Below are 21058 nucleotides of genomic sequence, written 5' to 3' on the forward strand. Positions count from 1 at the left end.
TAGAGCACATTCACTTACCTTTATTTTTTGCGCTGCACCCTCATATCACACAATTGCTCTTCTTTGGGATCTTAGCATCCTAATTCTCCACACAATTGAAAACATCCCTGAGCTCCCACCTCTCAGTGAGGGTGTTGTAGCCCTCATTGGGACTAGGTTTTCCCACTGAGAGGAGAAAGCCTAAATGATGACGCATGTCACCTTTTGGTGAGTGAGGGCATTCATCCTTATAAGGGATTCCTTTCCTTATTAGGGCACTGCTACTCCAGATACAGATTGATCATAGCATTCTTCCTTTCCATGCTCATGTTTTAAGGCTGTTTAGACCCGAGAAGTTATTTGTGTGTTTTGATGATCCGATCATTCCAGAGGTCGAGCAGCTTGGAACCGAGGTGGCGCGGCCCGGAGCAGGTGCTCCTTTCAACGAGAACTGCGGTCCGAGTGACAAACAGGAGGAACTGGGTGCACTCCACCCATTGCAAGAAAGTGCCGTCTACCTTGGTGGATCCTGCTGCCTTGATCGACCATCGGGACATCCTGAATACAGAGAAAGGCCAAGCCATATCACCTGACGAACCTGAGGGAGTCTTCCCGGACCACACGATTTGTGGAGTATCCCGATACCAACTGAAACAACGGAAAGAGCCTGCATCGTCGAAATAGACTGGTTGAGCAACCGCCCTGGGTTAGTGAAACGGAATGCCTATGTGGCAAGGGGGGGATCAGTCCTGTATAGTGTAGAGACACCCGTCTTCAACCTCGGTGAAGAAACCAACGGCTGCCCAGGGATAAGAGCTCCAACGATTGTTTCGAATGACAAGCTGATCATGTCCACAATGAGATCAAATTTTGCTAAGAGAAAGATGATTTGTGCTATAGGGTTTGTTGTTGCTATGGTGGCTGTAGCAGTAATAACCTGAATAGTGCATAGTGGCCTTCAGACTCCCTGCTCCGGTGCAAGGCAGGCCGTCTCACTCTGTATGTCCTCGGCCTATAGCCTGCCATCTCTTCGGTGATCTCTCACTCCCAGAGAGGCCCTGAGCACCAGTGCAATATCATCACTGCTCACTCCTATGTGGCAGTTCTCACCTGGTTCACATCCGTGGGGGAAAGGCGGACCACACTACCCAGCCCTACCGCCCAGCAGGCAGGATTCTTCATGATTCTGGGTGTGGCACAAGCCGTCCCCTTCGGTTTTTGCAGCAACGCACCTGATTTTCAGCTGGGGCAGTTCGGGATTGGCACAGGCTGTCCCTACAGGCCACCACCCAAAATGGTGGCCGTCAGGCTCCCAGCGCACCTCTGCCGATTCTGGTCTGTGTCCGCTATCAACTTGCAGTGTTTTATGCTTATTACAGGACGGAAGCAACAGGATTAGGTAGGATTACAGGATCGGGCTGACTGGAGCTTAAGGGCTCATGTCCAGTTGGCCATGTTCTTGGGCCTTGCCTGAGGTATTTAAATCTTAAATAAAAGCCCTTATCCACTCAGTATTGGAGCATGAGAACAAAATGAGGCTTATGAATGCTTTTGAATGTGAGAAAATTAAAATGAAGAGTTAACTTAATGTTAATTCTTCATTTTTTTTATCCCACTTCAAGTTTAGCATTTACGAACAGCAGGCCTCTTGCTCCCAGTGGCCAGTAGACACTTTGCCATATTTATAACTGAAAAATACTGTCATTGTTTTCAAATGAGATATTGAGTCAATGTTTTTCTCCACTTACAATTAAGCCAATTATGTCTTAATAGTTTATGAAGCATGTTTCTTTTTTTTTTTTTTTTTTTTTTTTTTTAAAACCTTTATTTGTGCATAGTAAAAGAACAAATACGGGCCTACAACCATCAGGCCGGCCACAATACGGTTGAGCACAGAGGCAAACAATACATTCCCTGTGCGGCAAGGTCAAGATTAGCAACGATTCAGGATTCATACACTGGAGGGATCCTTGACACCGGGGGAAGGAGAAGTGAAGGTTAATTTTAAGGTTTTCAAAAAAAATTTTTTTATCGAGAATAAAGTCAGTAAAGGATAGAAACAAGGAGATTCGAGTCCGCAAGTCGGCTTCGTACACTGGAGAGCAGCAGCATCATTAAAACTGCCATAGAAAATCTCATACAGTAAGGCGATGCAATTAGATAACAGGATCATCACAGTAGTAAATACGCACCCCCTAAAAGCCGCCCCCACTCAATCCACCCCACACCCGGACCCCGAATCGAAACAAGTATAGCGCAGAGACATGAAAGAAAGAGGCCCATAGAACTAAAAAGAAACAGTAAATTACCCCCCCACCCTACACCAATGTGGAGGCTATGGCCTACCCCCCCCCCAGCATAGTGCCTGTCGCCCAATGAACCCGAAATATAGACGAGAGAGAAAGTAGGAATAGAGTAAAGAAACTAAGAGAAGAAAGAAGAAAGGAGGCGGGGAGGAGCCCACGTATCCTCAGGAGCGCCCGACACCACCGGCCAACCAAGCCTCCACACACTGAAACCCCACTACACCCGAAGGCGGTCGTGGGAAGATAGCATGTAACACCACGGAAATGAAGGCAGACAGATCGCGACGAGTGCGCACAACATAAGTAGACAATTCCAGTCCCAATCCAGCCCGGCCGTGAAGCCATGATGATAGAAAGTAATCTAGCCCTGGCCCGATCGCGGGCGTACGATTAGACCCGCCCCCTCGTGAATGCCCCCCATCCCGAACAGACAAAGACAATATGGCCACTTGGGAGAAGATGGAGAAGTAGAGTCACAAAATGGCCGCCGATCATCTATGGAGGTCCCCTTGCACACCATATAAAATCCAGACCTGGCTTGTAAAGTACATGAGTTCCACATAAAAGGAGTCATAGGCCACCGTGAACGGTTCCTCGAGGTCGCCAGGTGTAGTTCAGCTGGAAACTCCTGCGGGCACGGTGAGGCAGGCAACAACAAAGCAGGCAGCAATGACCGGGGAAACAAAGTATCTGCCATTGAGCAGGAGAGCGAGTGATCCCGAGCGCCGGGAAAGCCAAATGCAGACACCAGTGTAGCACCGTTATACCCAGTCGTTGCTTCCCCGCAGGAGGACCACAGCACTGGCAGACTCACGTCTTGTTGATCACAAACGGGGCGCTCACGGCCCGCAGCAGACAGTGTAGAGTCGAACCGCTCACTCAGCGTTTGCAAGCCGACACACAATTGCAGACGAAAGTCCCGCAGGGCAGCCAGAACGGAGCCGTATGTCAGCGGAGGCTGCGTCCCCCCAACGGCAGCAATCCGGGACAGCACTGGGGAGCTGGAGTCTGGTAGAGGGAGGGCGAAGCGGGCAGCGGGCGAGACCGGAGCATCACCCCCCAGCAGCGAGCAGGCAATCAGCGCCATGTTTTACCGTTGAACGGTACCGTGGCCAGGGGGGGGGATCGTGACAAGGAGGCAATTCCCAACAGGTCTGCGCCGCAACAGGTGAAAGCCAGCAGTCTCTTCCCCTCCCTCGGGCTCTCTTTGCAGCCGACTAGACCATAGAAGAAGGGGGTCTGCAGCCTTCCACGGCGTGGTCCACAGAGCGGGGTAGGAGACCCGCCACACCGGGGCTTACCCTCTGGCTCCAGCCCGTCAGATGCAGGGTACAGGAGGTGTCCGGGCGTCTCTCTCCCGGCTCTTCTGGCGACCGTACGTGGCGTGAGGCGGGATCGGGACCTCGGGCTCAGATTTGCACCAGCGGGTCCGGTGACTGCGACGCTTCCAGGGGGCCGGCCGAGGCCACAGTAGAGCAAGGGTCCAGGGCGGGGAACAAAGGCACCAAAAACTCCGGCATCCGGGCGGGCTAAGACTTCGGGAAAGCGGCGGCGCAGTCAGCGCGTCGTCGCACGCGTTGCACCTCGAAAATCGGCAAGGATAGGAATCAGGATGATAGTCCGAGGCCAAGGGCCGACGGAGCCGGGCGCTCAAGCGACTGCTCCGGTCGCCATCTTGGCTCCTCCCCATGAAGCATGTTTCTTAACTTTAAATTCCTCCTAGTTAATAAAGTGGCTGTATATTCTGTTATAAATATGGCACCATGTCTAAAGGCCACTGGATGCAAGATGCCTGCTTTTGTAAATGCGACACTTTGAAATTGCAGAAAAGTTTAAATGATGAATTTTATGGAATCCATATAAACATAAAGTTAACTCATCAGTTTGATTTTCTTTAATTTCAAAGTGTTGCATTTACACACAGCAGGCATCTTGCTCCAGGTGGCTGGTAGATACGGTGTTATATTTATAACTGAAAATACAGCCATTTTTTTAAGTGGGGAAAATTTAAAGTGTGAAAAAATGTTTCATATTATTTATGATCATTTTTTGCAGAAACTTTTTCTGCACTTTAAATTTCTCCTGTTGAAAAAAATTATTGTACATTCGTTTTAGTCCTTTAACAGTGCCAAATATGGAGAATGGCATGTCCTGTGCCACAAGTACATATGACACAGGCTCTCATTCAATCATACATATATATCCCCTTCATACGCAAACATGTTCATACATCCCCAAAGACCACGCTCTCACTGACACACATGGCAGCCCTGTCATAGTGCCCTGAGTAAAAGTATTTTGTTCAAACCATAGTGTTTGGCTCTATGCACATTAGACTTAAATTCAATGAAACTGGGAGTGGGGGTGTCTGGTAACATTGTGCGAGTGGTTTGGCCTTCAGTAGCTCACATTGATTTTCACTGATGAGAAGTAGCTCTCACTACAGAAAAGGTTGAAGACCCCTGGGACGAACAAAAAGAGACCAGAGTACTGTGCTAGAAAATGGTTAAATAAGTAGTGAATTGCGTCATCCAATATACCATGTGTCTCTGATTGCGCAATGTATTCACAAACGATTGGCATACAGGACCAACAGTTAAGGCACATACATATCAAGCAATTTTTCAAACGAACCAGCCGTACCGATGAACAGTTCCTGCTGAATCCAAGTGTACTTTGCCCAAAATAAGACTGGATTGTTTAGCCGGGACACTAGTTTATGAACTATGAGATACTTCCGCAGCTATATTCCAACACGTTTTACTGTTTTAATTAATTTTACCCATCACTGCTTTTTATATTTTAATTATTTTAATTAATCTAGCAATAAGGTTTACTTGACTTGACACTCCAAGTGTAGTTAGAGACTTCTCCCACTAACTTTGTTGTTAACAGGATTTGTATTGTACCTTTGCCTATTAGTATAAAACGATAAACACTTTCCTCTGGCATCCTTTTTGCAGGGTGTCTGTGTTTCATCGATCGGTTGTGTATTGTTGTTTGGTTGTTTGCGGTTGTGGATAGTCAGTAGAGCTATATCCTACTTTACTAATTGTGCATGTTGGTTAAAGTAAACGTAAATTAATTTTGAACCAATTAAAGATTTTATAGTGTGCTATATGTATGGTTGGGTGTTTCCTGGTTGTCCATTACTCAGATTGTGCAGATTGTTCTGTACACAGGCAATGGTAGTGAGGTATATAGCTATGATGTGATGTTCATGTGTGTGATGGGAAGAGTAATATTTTTAACATAACTATCTGACTGGTTAAAGGAATTTATTCTAATGGCACATTTGATACAAAAGTGACTTCAAACCTCTGTTCTCTGCGTCTATTTGTGGAAAACCTGAACTGGCACTGTCCCTTTTATCTTAGATTTGTAGACTTGGATAGGCTATGCTCATTTCACATTGCATGAAGAAACTGCCACAATGGTGGCATCCGGATGCGGGTTTAGATTGAGTGCTATTGAATGTTGGCAGCTAATCTCAATACAGGGTGGAACGACTTATTCAGGATGAATGTTGCATTATTTGAATGCTGACATTGAGAACGAGGGCTTTGAGCTAAAGATCTGGAAGAGTGGAAAGCTTGTACTGGCACTGTTCATGTTATCCCTTTTCTCCCAGTGAAAGGGAAGCTGACTCCTCTGATGCCTCTGTGGCACCTGATTTGTGTGTGCAAGTGAAGATTGCACTGCTGTTGTCCACAAAGTACCCTTCGCTGTCTGTGAACAAAGCTTGCACTGCTGATGATCATGTGGTACCTGCTCTCTGTGAAATTGACTGAATGACAGGACGCTAATCATCAAAGGGGTTGAGTTCTAGTAAGTCAACCTCCACTGGCCTATGAGCAGCACCTTTACTGGCCTCTCACCAACTCTTAAGGAATAAGGAAGAATAAGAAACATCCCTGCTAATTAAATCGCATCTTATCCTCGACAAAATGAGCATGTCACAGCAACAATCCATGTCAATGAGACCTCCTCACAACACCACCTCACAGTCCCCTCCTCCATCTTATCACATTTCCTCCCTACTCCATTGCACATCTCCACTGATTTTGCAATCTAATAGCTGCTCCTATCACGCAGAGACTCCCCTCCCCCAGTTTTCAGAGCAAGGTTTGCTTTCACCACCCCTCAAAGCTCCATCCTCTCCCCATCTCAGCCACTAATACTCACATCGCAGGCACCTTCTCCCCTTCACAGTCATGCTCCACCCATATCAGTCCTCTGATCCACAATCATGCTCTCACCTCTTCAAGCCTCTTCTTCTACCTATAACTCCACTCCTTCTGCCTATATATCAAGATCAACATAATCCATGTACTGTTATTTACAGCACATAGAATCTGTGCTAGCAAGTGATATATGCAAATAAATTACTATTATTCACAGGCCATAGGAGATGACCACAGATTTTCACTAACATATGGATCCTAGGGCCATATGTAGGTAAAAGTGAAATACTGAATTCTTAATACAGAATTTTACCGATTCGGTATTAAGAATTCGGTATTTCCGATATAGGTAAAAAATCGGTATTTTTTACCGATACGGTAAAAATTGGAAAAACTATACCGAATCCTTAATACGATCGGTATTACTGATCGTAATTACCGAATCTATATTACCGAATCGGTAAATACTGATTCAGTATTTCAAAATAGCAGCAATTGAGGAATCAGCCAATCCTGTGCATCCACCCCACCTCCAAACCAGGAAGTGGCCACACCCATGCAGGTGCATTGCATCTGAACCTTCTGGAGAGGCAGGGGGTGCAGAGGAGTACACAGGAGCAACTGTGAGAACTGTACCTGAGAAATACAGCATAATGGCCAACAAGGACACCGAAAATGAAGCTGCAGAACGCAAAAGGAAGCTAAAATTTAGCGAAAGGGAGCTTCAGATCCTGATTGAGGTGGTGGCGAAACATCACACGAAGCTGTTTGGGTAACAGTCCTTGCAAGTGCCAGAATCTGAGAAGCGGAGAATATGGCATGGAATCCATGCACAGGTGAATGCGGTAGGAGTGACCCCCCATGAAATTGAAGAACTAAAAAAAAGGTGGTACGATGTCAGGAGTCAAACAAAGAAGAAGATGGCAGCGATTAAAAAACTAGCAAGCCTGACAGGGGAAGAAACAGGGCACCTGCACTGACTGCACTGGAGCAGCTGGTGGAGTCCACCATAGAGCCTGACAGTGTAAGCGGAATCGGGGATGCAGACAGCTCAGCCAGAGCTGCCAACAAACAAGGTAAGAAGCATGCACACCAAGCTGCGCCCCCCACTCCCTAACCCCATTCCCCAATGAGGCAGTGCGCATCCCACTCCAGTACAGGTTTCACTAAACACCAGCAATGCATGATGGGAGATGTAGTCAGTGTAACACCTATCATGACAGACATCAGACTGGACATAAAGGCATGTGACACACATCAGTTATAAACAAGCAGAGGACAGAAAGATAGATTGTCAGAAATGAAAATGTATTATTGAAACGTAGTCCTGCCAGACTAGTGAGCTAATGTACTATTTGTGTCCACAGGCGAGACATCGCGCAGGTCTGCACATGACAAGACAGGAAGGGCACCCCGGAGGGAGAGATCGGAGGAGGCCAGTGAAACTGCAGGGCACACCACACCACCACCACCGGCATCACCACCACAGCCAGCATCACCACCACTGCCAGCATCACCACCACTGCCAGCATCACCACCACTGCCAGCATCACCACCGCTGCCAGCAACAACACCACTGCCAGCAACAACACCACTGCCAGAATCACCACCACTGCCATCAGCAGCAGTAGCGTCACCACCGGCAGTAACAAGACACAGGAGGCATGCAGTTGCCAGACTCCAAGAGATGGAGTTGTCCTTGGAAGACAGCAGAGGTGGCGAACAGCCAACTGTGCCAGTGGATGCAGGATCGCAGTCCCCCACAGTGCGTGCACAGACAGGTGCCAGGTTCCGCAGGGCTAGGGAACCCAGTCCCCACTTGCAGGGTGAGGAGCATGGTGTGTTCGCAGGGCTGGAGACACGCATGCTTAAGGTTCAGCGCCTGCAAGGGAAAGCAATACTATCAGTACAGCGGCAGATGAGGCAAGTTAATGCAAACATGCAGAACATTGAGAAGGGCATCTGCTCTAAGACACTCGCTGAGGGCATGAAAGAAATGGCAGAGGGCATGAGGGACATGTCCCGCTCAGTGATGCTGCTGTGCAGCAAACTTGATGAGGACAGGATGGCACGGCGCAGGGAGAGGCAGAAGATGGACATTCCTACAAAGGTGGTGAACCGCCTCTCCACAGCCACCTCTCTCCTCTGTAGGCGCTCCGTGTCCATGCAGGAAGGGCTGGCACACTGCAGCTGTGATGTTTCAAGGGGGCTTGTTGAGGTTACAAGTGCACTTGAAGTGCTCCTTACTGCTCAGGCTGCCAATACTGGTGCAGGTGATGTTGTGGACAGTGCAGAGACGACGAGTCGCAGCAGCATAACGCCCCCTACAACTGAGATCAGGAGAAGCAGCAGGCGTCATGGGGCTGGCACTGGATCGATTCCAAGTGATGACAGTCTGCTCGGGGAATCCAGCAGTGTTGTGCGTGGCCGCAGGCGTTAATGCAGGCCATACTTTGACTACTTAACTGGGTGACTTAACCCATGATATCCGCGTTGGGTGGTTACAAATGGGACTGGCATGTTGAGCCCTTTGTGTAGTGGCGTAGTGCCAATATATTAAACTACATCACACAAATGCAACAACTGGCTGTGTCTCCTTACTTACTCAGAAATAGTTGCGTGTGATCTCAGCCCGTCTTTGTCTCCCATCTGGTGCTGGCGCCACTCCTGCTGCGTTGGGCTCTGGCTGTGCAAATTCATCATCATCGTCCTCAGAGTCAGTTAATTCAACTTCTGTACCTTTCTTAGTGGCAAGGTTATGCAGCATAGCACAAGTTGCAATGATGGGTGTGTACTGACATGCACCTCCACTTTTGTGGAGGCAGCGGAACCTGCTTTTCAATAGCCCAAACGTGCGCTCCACAACGTTGCGTGGTGATTTGTGCGCCACATTGTATCGTCTCTCACTTGGGGTCGATGGGTTCAGGTAAGGCGTGAGGATGAGCGACCGCACAGCATAAGCGCTATCACCTAGGTGGGGAAGACAGTGACATTAATGACAGTCAGCAACACATTCATCTGCAGTGTACATCAGGGATGTGTCAAAGTGATTTACCTAGCAGGTATCCTTCTCCAAATTCTCCTGCAGCCAGGCGTGTGTAGATCCCACTGTTCTGTAATGTGTATGAGTCATGGGTGCTCCCAGGAAATTGGGCCACTATGCCGGTGATTACGTTGGCTGCATCGCAGATTACCTGCACATTAATGGAGTGGGTTGATTTTCTGTTTCGGTAGATGTACTCAGTGGCTGCAGGTGGGCAGATTGGAATGTGTGTCCCATCAATGCACCCTATCACATGCGGGAACTGTGCCTTTTGGTAAAAGTCTGTCTTGGTTTTCAGCAGTTCTGGCTGTGTGGTTGGGAAGCTTATGTAGTGATGCATCCTCTGCCTCATGGCATCCAGGAATTTGTTGAAGAAACGGGACAGGCAACTCTGTGACACCCCACCTACCGCAGCTATCACCCCCTGGTAACTGCCAGATGCAAGTAGGTGTAGGCTACAGAGCACCTGCACATGTGGTGGTATAGCGTGCGCCCTTGTTGTTGGATGCTCCAGGAGTGGGTGCAGGGCCCTTATCAGGTGGTGTAGCCTGTACCTTTTATGGATCTCTGCCTCAGTCAGTTGGAAGAGTGTGATGCACTGTCTGTAAACGCGCTCCCCCGTCTCCAGATCCTCACTCCTGCTGCCTGTAGCCGCCTTGCTATCACATAGAGGGCCGCCATAGTGATCACACTGTTGCATTTTGGGACTATTTAAATACACTGCAGCTGATTACCACCTGATTGCAGTCAGTGGTAATTACCGACTCTTAAATACCAAATTCTAGGAAATTCGGAATTACCGAATTTCTCAACATTTCTTTTATGATTTTTACCGTTTCTTATTTACCGATTCGGTATTTGGGTGTTTGGTAATTCCGAATCGGTAAATAAGAAATCGGTAATTAGAAATTGGTATTTACTGATTCCTTATTACCGATTCCCTTCCTACATTGGGGATTGCTATATACCAGTCGGTAATGCTGAAATATACTGATTTTCGGTATTACCGACCGGTATTTGGGCCACCTACATCGGGCCCCAAATCTTTTATAGACAGAGCATTTGGGAGAGTACATGAACAAGATGTGTCAGCACTGCCTTCATTGTCCGAATATAGTTGCCTTGAGATGCAAGGAGCACTAACCTAGCTCTTGTCTGATGCACTGCTTAAGCTGTAAAAAGAAAAAGAAGTGTCAGGGCACAAGGTGCTTGTCCTACGTCCACACTACAGTGGGCATCATCACTGCTGCTAAATGCCAGGGTCATAGCTACCCAGAAGACTGGCTAGCTTCTTGAAGGAATCTCTGCAGCCCTTAATGTATGCTTATTTTCACACAGGTATGGACTTTTGTTAATTGTTTCTTAGTAAATGTTATATGTATAATGTATTCTTCTGTTATTTATCTCGTGCTTGCATGCACGAGATCACTTACATGTTGTTTTATAAACCCTTGGTTCATGGCACGATCACAGTGTTCTAGAATAGAACATGTGATCGGTCCCATGAACCAAGAGGCGACAGTGGTTGGGGGTCTGCTGGAGCCTGAAGTCATGTAACCAGCGGTGCTTCCTTTCTTTTCTAATTATTGGATTAAATTTATCCTGATACCATACTACGACTTGTGGATTCAACTTAACAGTAAACAAATGGTTAAATGTTAAATCGACTGATTAATCTTTGACTGTAGACTTATGGTTACTGGCAGCCGAAAATCTCTCAGACCATTGTGGTAGGAAATATCGAGGACAGACTATCGAATGGTTGCATTATCTTGGCCAAAATATTGAAAACCAGAATATCGAGGAGGTAAGTGCACAAAGCCAGGTATGCGTTCACTATGCTTCTCTTCAGATCTACATACCTTGAAAATGTATATTTCACCAAGGTACAAATATGTGGAGTTAGGAATAGAAAACTATTCTATCCCCACATGTCTGCCCATATTTTGGTCCTCAATATTCTGATTATGATATTGTGACCATTCGATATTCTACACCACACCCCAATGGACTAGGTGGCAGTGGCAGCCTCAGGCTGCAATCTCAGTCTCAGAGGTCATCACCTCACCTCACTTGATGGAGCAGAGGCAGACGGCATCAGCAGGCTTAGGCTTCTTTCTCGGCCGCTATGAGGTGTTGTCGTCCCTGTCCCTTTTTGACTGGGAGCAGCTGCAGAGGCAAGGAGTCTGTGAGCTGCGGGCAGTCATAAAGTCAAATATGGAATGTGCCAGTCCCTAGTCTGGACAAAACTCTAGCTGTGTGCAAGGCCACCCTGATCCTGTCATAAGTGCACCTGAAGGGAGACACACTTGCAGTGCCATAAGGCAGCTGTCTCATATCGGCTTTGATGAGTGCCAAATCATCGGTTTTCTTGGTAAAATGTGGCAGAACAAAAAACTCAAAAGTTCTTCAGATGAAGGCTGACCGGAAACGTATTCTGCTGGGGCCCGATGTGTCACTTTTCTCTTTTGAATGGCTGTACCAGCTCTGTTATTTCATCTTGTAAGGGAAGAAGCCGAGGCAGTGTCTGGCATAGAAGGGGAGCTAGCTGCATTTTTCACTATGACAACTATTCCTGAGTCGCAACTGGGATTTCAGCTGTACACAGCAGATTCTCGATAATGCACACTCACAAATGTAGCAGAACCTTGCAGACCTGCCAATGCACAATCAGCGTGTGTTTTGCTGTGTGGAGAGGCAGTCTGCAGGAGGAGATCATCTTACTTCCCTTTCCATATTGCAAATGCGTTGCTTCATGGACAAATAGTAACTTTTTCTGAGTTCTTTCCTCTCTGGGAGTACCTGGAGGTTAACCTGAGGTTTGTTATTACCAAACAAGTTACCGAGAGATAGGCTGAGACTTCAATTTAACTAATTTTCCGTGTGTACCTGTGCATTGTTTGTGTGAGCCCCCGGCGCCCTGCTCTGCCCTCCCCTCCATTTTGAGCTTGTTGTTGTTGTTGTGCTCCGTCCCTTGAGCCCGCCACGCCTCCCAGCTGAGCCGCCCTCCCACTAGCATTAAAGCGCGTCCTCTGACCACGCAGCGCTGTGATTCACTCGTCGCTTCCTCCTCGAGTGATCGCTCCCCTGCCTGCGCTCTCTGTGCAACGTGGTATCGTTATTTCAAAGCTGCACTGTTTGGCGATTTTAAAGCGTGTGCATTTCTTTGCCATTACTCGCTCATTTTAAGTAGACCTGTGCATTGTTTGTGTGAGCCCCCGGCGCCCTGCTCTGCCCTCCCCTCCATTTTGAGCTTGTTGTTGTTGTTGTGCTCCGTCCCTTGAGCCCGCCACGCCTCCCAGCTGAGCCGCCCTCGCCCCTCCCCCTCCACTCTCAATATATGACAGTAGTTCCCGCGCGCAGCGTTTACGCGCAGCGCCCGCGCCCAACCCGCGCCGAAGGTGCGCCAAAGGTAAGCCCGTCTACGCCCGTCCGCGCCTCGACCGCGCCCAGCGCCAGACCCCCTGCCCCTCACGCTGCGCTGCCCTCCCGCATCACCTACGATGCCGCCACCCTCCTAGCCCTCAACCCCGGTCGCGCCCCCAACTGCGTCCAAGCCGCTCCTGGACACACTCATGGACCTTTCTCCTGCTACTCCTGCAAATTCAGCGGCACCGACAACATCTCCGCTACGACCACACCACAGATTCCCGACCCCAACCACCTACAATGCATCCTTCTCAACACCCGCTCGGTCCACAGGCACACCATTGACCTATGGAACCTACTAGACACCATCTCTCCAGACGTCGCCTTCCTAACAGAAACATGGATGAACGCTTCCTCCGCCCCAGACATCACCATTGCCATCCCTGAAGAATATAAGATCACACGCAAGGACCGTACCAGCCACACAGGAGGAGGCATCGCCATCGTCCATAAGAAATCTATCCGCATCTCAACCAGCTCTGACGCCAACCTCGCCAACTCCGAACACCTTCACTTCCAGATCCACATCGACCCCAAGACCACACTCAGAGGCACCCTCCTCTACAGACCACCAGGACCCCGCGCAAAATTCAGTGAAGACATCACGGACTTCATCACTCCACACGCGCTCCCCTCCAAAGACTACATCCTTCTGGGAGACCTCAACTTTCACCTTGAAAAGACCAACGACCGCAACTCCACCACCCTGCTGGACAACCTCGCCAACCTCGGACTTAAACAACTAGTCACTTCCCCCACCCACATCGCAGGGCACACACTCGACCCCATCTTCACCTCCAGCAACCATGTCTCCTTCAGCCACACTACGGATCTCCTCTGGACTGACCACAGCTGCGTTCACTTCACCTACAACAAGCCAAAACCCACCAACCACCTCCAACCAACTCTGCAAAGAAACTGGAACAAAATCACCACCGACCAGATCTCCGCATCGCTCCTTCTAAACACCCCAGCCCACTCTTCTAACCCAAACCAAGCCGCCGCCAACTTCACCCTATGGCTATCCAACACCGCCGACACCCTAGCACCACTGAAAAAACGTCAAAGCAAACCTGGCAGCAAGAAGGCCTCATGGTTCAACGACGATCTTAAGAAGTCCAAGAAACTCTGCCGCTCCCTTGAAAAGGCCTGGAAAAAAGACCCATCCACTAGCACCAAGGACGCCTTCAAAAACGCCACCCGCACACACCACCAACTAATCCGAAAGGCCAAGAAAACAGCATTCAAGGATCGACTTGACAACAACGCCCACAACAGCAAGGAACTTTTCAACATCGTCAAAGAATTCTCCAACCCCTCAGCCAACTCCAACGACATCACCCCCTCTCAAGCCCTCTGCGACTCCCTAGCCTCATTCTTCCACAACAAGATTGCAGACATTCACAACAGCTTCGACAACCAACCCGGAGACCAACCCACCCAACCATTTGCTGAACATTCTCCCCCCGTAAACACCCTCAACGACTGGAACCCAATCTCCACTGAGGACACCATCCGCCTGATGAATTCCATCCACTCAGGATCCCCCACAGACCCATGTCCTCACCACATCTTCAACAAAGCAGACTCCGTCATACCACCGCACCTCCGAGACGTCATCAACTGCTCCTTCAACTCCGCCACCTTCCCGGAAAACTGGAAACACGCTGAACTCACCGCCCTTCTGAAAAAACCCACAGCGGACCCCACCGAACTCAAAAACTACCGCCCCATTTCGCTCCTTCCATTCCCGGCCAAAGTCATCGAGAAAGCCGTCAACAAGCAGCTCGCCGCCTTCCTCGAAGCCAACAAATCCCTCGACTCCTCACAATCTGGCTTCCGAGCAAAACACAGCACTGAGACCGCCCTAATCGCAGCAACAGACGACATTTGAACTCTATTGGACAATGGAGACACAGTCGCCCTCATCCTCCTCGACCTCTCTGCAGCATTCGACACAGTCTGCCACAGCACCCTGTTACAACGCCTCAATAACATCGGAATACAAGGAAAAGCACTTGAATGGATCACCTCTTTCCTCTCCGGAAGAACCCAGAGAGTCCGCCTCCCACCATTCAAGTCCGAGGCCACTGAAGTCATCTGTGGCGTACCACAAGGATCATCACTCAGCCCCACCCTCTTCAACGTCTACATGAGCCCCCTCGCGGCCATCGCCCGCCAACACAACCTTAACATCATCTCTTACGCGGATGACCCTCAACTAATCCTTTCTCTCACCAATGACCCCAGCACCGCCAAAACTAACCTACACGAAGGAATGAAAGAAGTTGCCGAATGGATGAAACAAAGCCGTCTGAAACTGAACTCAGACAAAACAGAAGTCCTCATCTTAGGTACATCCCCCTCTGCATGGGACGACTCCTGGTGGCCGGAAGCCCTTGGAAAAGCACCCATCCCGACAGACCACGCACGGAACCTAGGCGTCATCCTGGATTCTTCACTCTCAATGAACAGACAAGTCAGCGCCGTATCCTCATCCTGCTTCAACATTCTTCGCATGCTCAGAAAAACATTTCGCTGGATCCCCACCGAAACAAGGAAAACAGCCACCCATGCTCTAGTCACGAGCCGACTGGACTATGGAAACACCCTCTACGCAGGTACTACCGCTAAACTCCAGAAGAAACTCCAACGAATCCAAAACGCCTCAGCCAGGATCATATTAGACATCCCGCGCAACGAACACATCTCCAGTCACCTGAAAGACCTCCACTGGCTACCCGTCAATAAGAGAATCACTTTCCGACTGCTAACTCACGCACACAAATCACTCTACGACATCGGACCAGAATGCCTCAACTCACGACTGTCCTTCTACACCCCCTCCCGCCAACTACGTTCTTCCAACCAAGCCCTCGCCACTGTACCTCGCATCAACAGGACCACCATGGGAGGCAGATCCTTCTCATACCTGGCTGCTAAAACATGGAACTCACTCCCCGCTTACCTTCGCCTCACCCAGAACCACCTGGCATTCAGAAAACAACTTAAAACGTGGATATTTGACAAGTAATCCTCCTCCCCTTTCTAAGCGCCTTGAGACCCTCTGGGTATGTAGTGCGCTATATAAATTCTCTGACTTGACTTGACTTGACTACATAACATGAATAGATTTTTTTGATGTTCGGTAACATGTCAAGCATGTCTGTGTGTAATTAAACATATAATAATTATTTATCTACCGCGCAAAGCAAACTGATTTTTTGACACCCATTAATAAGTGGGTTTTTTTGTCACCCAATGGAACCTATTTTCTAACTGTAACATAGCAAGAGACTTGGTTAAAAATTGCAAGGACACACCTGTGATGTATGCTTTACACATAATCCTTTACAGAAGACACAATAACCTTTCTTATCTAAAAGACGAGTCAAACCTGTGACCAGCGATTACCCATGGTCTGCTTTCGCTAGTGGATTACCCACCAGCATTATCTAACCCAGTTGTTCTTAACCGTTTCACTTCTGTGGGCCCCCACTTAATCATTAGTGGCACCCAAGGACCCCATTGAATCATTATTGGATTCTGAGGCCCCCAACTAACTCATTTAAGGTGGGAACCCCAGCTAAGCATTTATGATGATTTAAAGCACAAAACAATACAAAAACATACAGAAACAAGCATTCATCAACCAAACACACAAAACTTTATTTGATTCACAAACTAATATATAAAAAAAAATCAATATTTACATTTTACCTTTCTGAATTCAACTGCGGCCACTCATCATCCATACAATATTCTGTTTGATGCATTTTTGCTGCTTCCAAAAATCCATCTGAGGATACTAACTTATTTTTTAGCCTCCAATGTCAAATTCCTTTACATTTACAGAACACTTTAAAATGTTTAATTTAACATTTTGCTTCTTATTATATACTTTATGAATCAATAATACTTGCTGTTTTAAGAAGTTGCAAAACACCCTGAGAAGGTAACGCAGACCCAGGGCCGGACTGGCCGTAGCGGGCACTTGGCATTTTCCCGGTGGGCAACTAGGGTAGGGGCCGGTTTTGGCCCCCTTGGGGGCTGGTTTTGTTTCTGGGGGCCGGCAATATCGCCCCCTGTAACAAAATCGGGAAAAACTGCTGTAATAAACTGTTCGGCCGCACCCCTTCTCCCCCCTCCTGGGGGCCGGCCGAACAGTTTGCCAGGGCCAGTTTTGGTTCCCAGTCCGGCCCTGCGCAGACCCCAAGGGGTCCTCGGACCACAGGTTAAGAACCACTGATCTAACCAGAAGGATACACTTAAATAAAGTGAATACACCTAGATCTCTGCTGCAGGTTAATTTCCTCCTAAACTATCTTAAAATCCTGTCTAATTCTGTACATCATGACAATTTAAAAAAATTGTATACATTGAAATATGTTTTACTTTTTAATTCATCAACTTACTCTTTGTTTCCTTTATATGCCAAGTGTTTATAAAAAAGACCTTGCACCAGTCATGAAATGAGAAGCAAACTTTGGGGTCGATTACGATTACGATGGCGGTCTGAAAAGCATTTCGACCGCCGTGGTAGCGGAAATAACTGTCCGCATATACCGCGGCAAAACCGGCGGTTAGATTAGGATGGACTGCCAGAAAAACCGACCGTGGCTGACGGATTCCACGAAACTACACCGGGGATGTCCGGAAAAGCTGAAAATCCATCTGCGGCGGTCGGATTTGCTGCGGAAAGACCAGCAGAATGACCGCAAGTGAAATTACGATACGATGGCGGTGCCAGCGGAATGATCAGTTGTTTCCGACCGCCGTGATTGCAACAAATGATGAATGGGAGACCCTGCGGAAGGACTTTTGCATTCAGACCGCCATGGTCACGCGTCAAGAGGAATGGCGGTCGAAAGCAACCACAAAACAAGGCTACCTTGTGTGGCTGTATATCTGGCTCAGCCTCAAAAAACATCTGACACACCCCAATGACACATCCCCATGGCAAGTAAAAAATATAAATCCCAGGTCAACCCAGACAACACACCTGACATGAATACTCCATTTTGACTCACCCACATAGCAGAGTATAGAACCAACCCCTTCCCTGCCCAGAATCCTTTGCACAACTCTAGAACTGAAGGGCCCAACACCACATCACAAAGGAGAGGCAAATCAGCACACATCACACCATCACAACAACACACCACACACTTCACCACACATCACCACCACCACCTTCACGCCTGCACTTTTCACCCATTTGCACATCACACACCATGTCACAGAAGAAGATGCCCAAATTCACTGACAATGAGTTGTCAGTGATGGTAGATGAGATAATCAGAGTAGAACCACATTTTTTGGAAGCATGGTCCAACAGCCACCAGTAGCCAGAAAAAATCAAATGTGGGAAAGGATAGTCAACAAAGTTAATGCAGTAGGGACCACCCCACGCATCCTGCGTGACATCAAGAGGAGGTGGCATGACCTCAAGAGCAGGGTGAAGGAGTGTGCCAACAAGAACCATGAGCTGGCTCAGAGGACTGGCGATGGCCCTCCCATTCCACCACTAACATTCACCTAATGGTGACTGCCATACTGCATCCAGACAGTCTCACAGGAATACCCGGGGGAGTGGAGGCTGATAAGTAACAACAAATGTCTACCATTACACTGCTATGTACTGTCTTGCACAACTACAAAGCTACACTTCCTAGACCTAAATGCACTTATGTTGGACTTGGCCCTTTTTGCAGGGTCATCCCTAAACTTTTTGCCTTCCTCCAGTATTTTTTCTGACCTGTTGTTGGCTGTTTTATGACTCTGGGCACCTTACCACTGCTGATCAGTGCTAAGGTGCATATGCTCTCCCTATGGTAAAATGTATACATTGATTGGTGTCCATGTTTGGCTTATTCGGTTTACTATCAGCCCCTAGTAAAGTGCACCAGGAGTGCCAGGGCTTGTAAATACGAATGCTGCTGGTGGACTTGCAGCACTGGTTGTGCCACCCACAGAAGCGGCCTAGTAAAATGTGTCTAGGGTCTGCCACCGCAGACCCTGTGCGCGGTCCCGGACCGTCGCGCTGACTGCGCAAGTGCCCCCACTTGCCAGTCCCTAAACCTTCCCTTACCTACATATTAGCCACCCCTCTGGTAGGCCCAAGGGCAGGGTGCATTGTAGGCATAAGGTAGGACATGCCCTGATGTGTGTGGCATGTCTTAGTAGTGAATTACAGCCATTTTCGTTCTTCACTATTGAAGGATACCTGCTCTCCATAGGCCAGAATGGGCTGCCGGGATCACGCCGACGCTGTGACCCCAGTGGACTCAGAGAGCACGGTAGAAGTGTCAAGTTTAGTATGCCTGAACTCAGGATGATAAAATACTTCTTGTAGTCAAGTCTATTTTAGTATCCTGGGTTTGTAAATACTACTTTTAGCAAGTTAGTATTTACTGACCTGACCATCTCAGTCTGCCTCTGCTGTGTGTATGTGTTCTGCCTGGCAACAGTAAGGAGCAGGGTTGGGGAATCCCCAGAGACAGGTTGGCTGCCAGGTGGTGGGTAGAGAGATTACACCTGGATGGGTGGGAGGAGTACACCTTGACTCTTGAATAGACCTGTGCTCTGCCACCACAAAGCCGGCGCCACCCCCTGTGGGGCGGCTGATGTCTCTGCCCTGCTGCTGAAAGGAAAGAGCAGAGTCACCATAACAAAGTGCTCCAGAACTGGACTGAGCCAGGCCTAGGCCCCCTGGCGCTAAAGAACAAAAGAATCATGGTATAAAAGTAGGAGCCTGGCTCCTAAGAAATCAGAATCCTGTTTACCACAAAGAACCTCTGCCCGACTAGAAGGAGAAGAAGACGCTGGAGGAGCTGGCCTGCTGCTTGCCTTGCTGAGAAAGGAGAGGAAGAGACTTACTGAAAAGACTTTGCTACTTTGTGCTTGAACATTCTCCAAGGGCTTGATCTGAGCTTGCCCCCTGAACTGAACCCCAGGACCAGTGGGTTCTCTGTGCTTCTTGCTCATCCTCCAATTCGAGCCGTGTGGGCATCCCGCTGGAAAAGAGACTGCGCCCCTCATCGCCCCTCCTAGGGCCGTGACACTCAGAAGCTCGCCTGCCTCCAACCCGTGAGAGCCCCGCTCCGTCCCGAGCCGCTCTCTGTTCCCGGGCCAGGCCGCCTGCATCCCTGTCACCGCCTGCTACTGGAGCGCGCTGACCGCGCTATCACCCCTCCCGCCGGAAGCCGTCCGACGACTGTGATCTACGCCGGGTCATCCAGCTGCACTAACCGTGCCCTGCGACCCCGCTTCGCTATCCCCGGACACCTCAGGCCGCGCCGCCCCCGCTGTGGAGACCCTCCTGCACCGCCGTGCTAAAGGGTCGCGGGCCGCGCCTGCCTACTTGCCCACACCTGCTGATTGAGGACCCAAGAACACGTCCCAAGCTGAGAGTCGCACCGACCTGTGCCGACTCTCCTAATCACGGAAGAAGTCCAGTATCGGGCTCGGGGCCCGCAACGCCTTATTTCCCCGTTCGCAGGAGCCGATCTCTGTGAGTACTGGAGCTACAAGTAAAGAAACTACGAACCAAGAACATTTGCCTGCTGTATAACCTGGTGGCATAGCGAAAACGTTATTGGTCTTGTGATAAGTCTGCTGAGATATATATACCTTATTTTTACATAAAGAATCGTATTTTTATATATATCCAAGTCTGGTGTCCGTTTCTGGGGGGATTAATGTATTTACTGTGTGTATGATTGTAAGTGCTTAGCCAACAACGCCTGAGGAATCGCCTTGGCTGCTCATGCCACGCACCTAGAGGGTGAGCAAGGGTCATTCGCAAGGGGTTATCCTGCGCCCTGACGTGGAGGAGAGGGTTCCTGCTTGACACAAGGGCAACCTTGCGCCAACCAGAGATCCCCGACTCTAACATTGGTGGCAGCGGTGGGATTTCGGATTTGCACTTGTAATTTGCATACAGTGAATTATTAATCACCAGATAGTGAGAGCAGACCAAGTAACGCAGCCACAGGTTTTCATTTTTGAACTTTGTTGAGACATCTGCCATTATTGCAACCATGCCTGGCTCACTCCCTGCTGGAAGAGCACTCTCTGTGATTTCTGGAATGGATGAGGTGGATTGGGAGTGACTG

At 48.8% G+C, this 21058-nt stretch overlaps 1 protein-coding gene across 8 annotated transcripts in view; it reads left to right on the plus strand.

Annotated features, from left to right (window-relative positions):
- The window catches only part of LOC146817343 (uncharacterized), a 111836-nt gene that overhangs the window by 35504 nt on the left and 55274 nt on the right, over window positions 1-21058 (plus strand). The window contains exon 2 of one of the 8 annotated variants that reach the window (XM_085610922.1): window positions 7837-9049. The exons of the other annotated variants lie outside the window; for them this stretch is intronic. Coding sequence (XP_085467048.1) covers window positions 8157-8909 — 753 coding nt within the window. The 5' untranslated portion in view covers window positions 7837-8156 and the 3' untranslated portion in view covers window positions 8910-9049. Of the gene's footprint in view, window positions 1-7836; window positions 9050-21058 lie in introns of those variants that run through there. 8 annotated transcript variants of the gene reach the window in all.

This window comes from Triturus cristatus, chromosome 6 (assembly GCF_964204655.1).
Source record: "Triturus cristatus chromosome 6, aTriCri1.1, whole genome shotgun sequence".
Taxonomy (NCBI): Eukaryota; Metazoa; Chordata; class Amphibia; order Caudata; family Salamandridae; genus Triturus; species Triturus cristatus.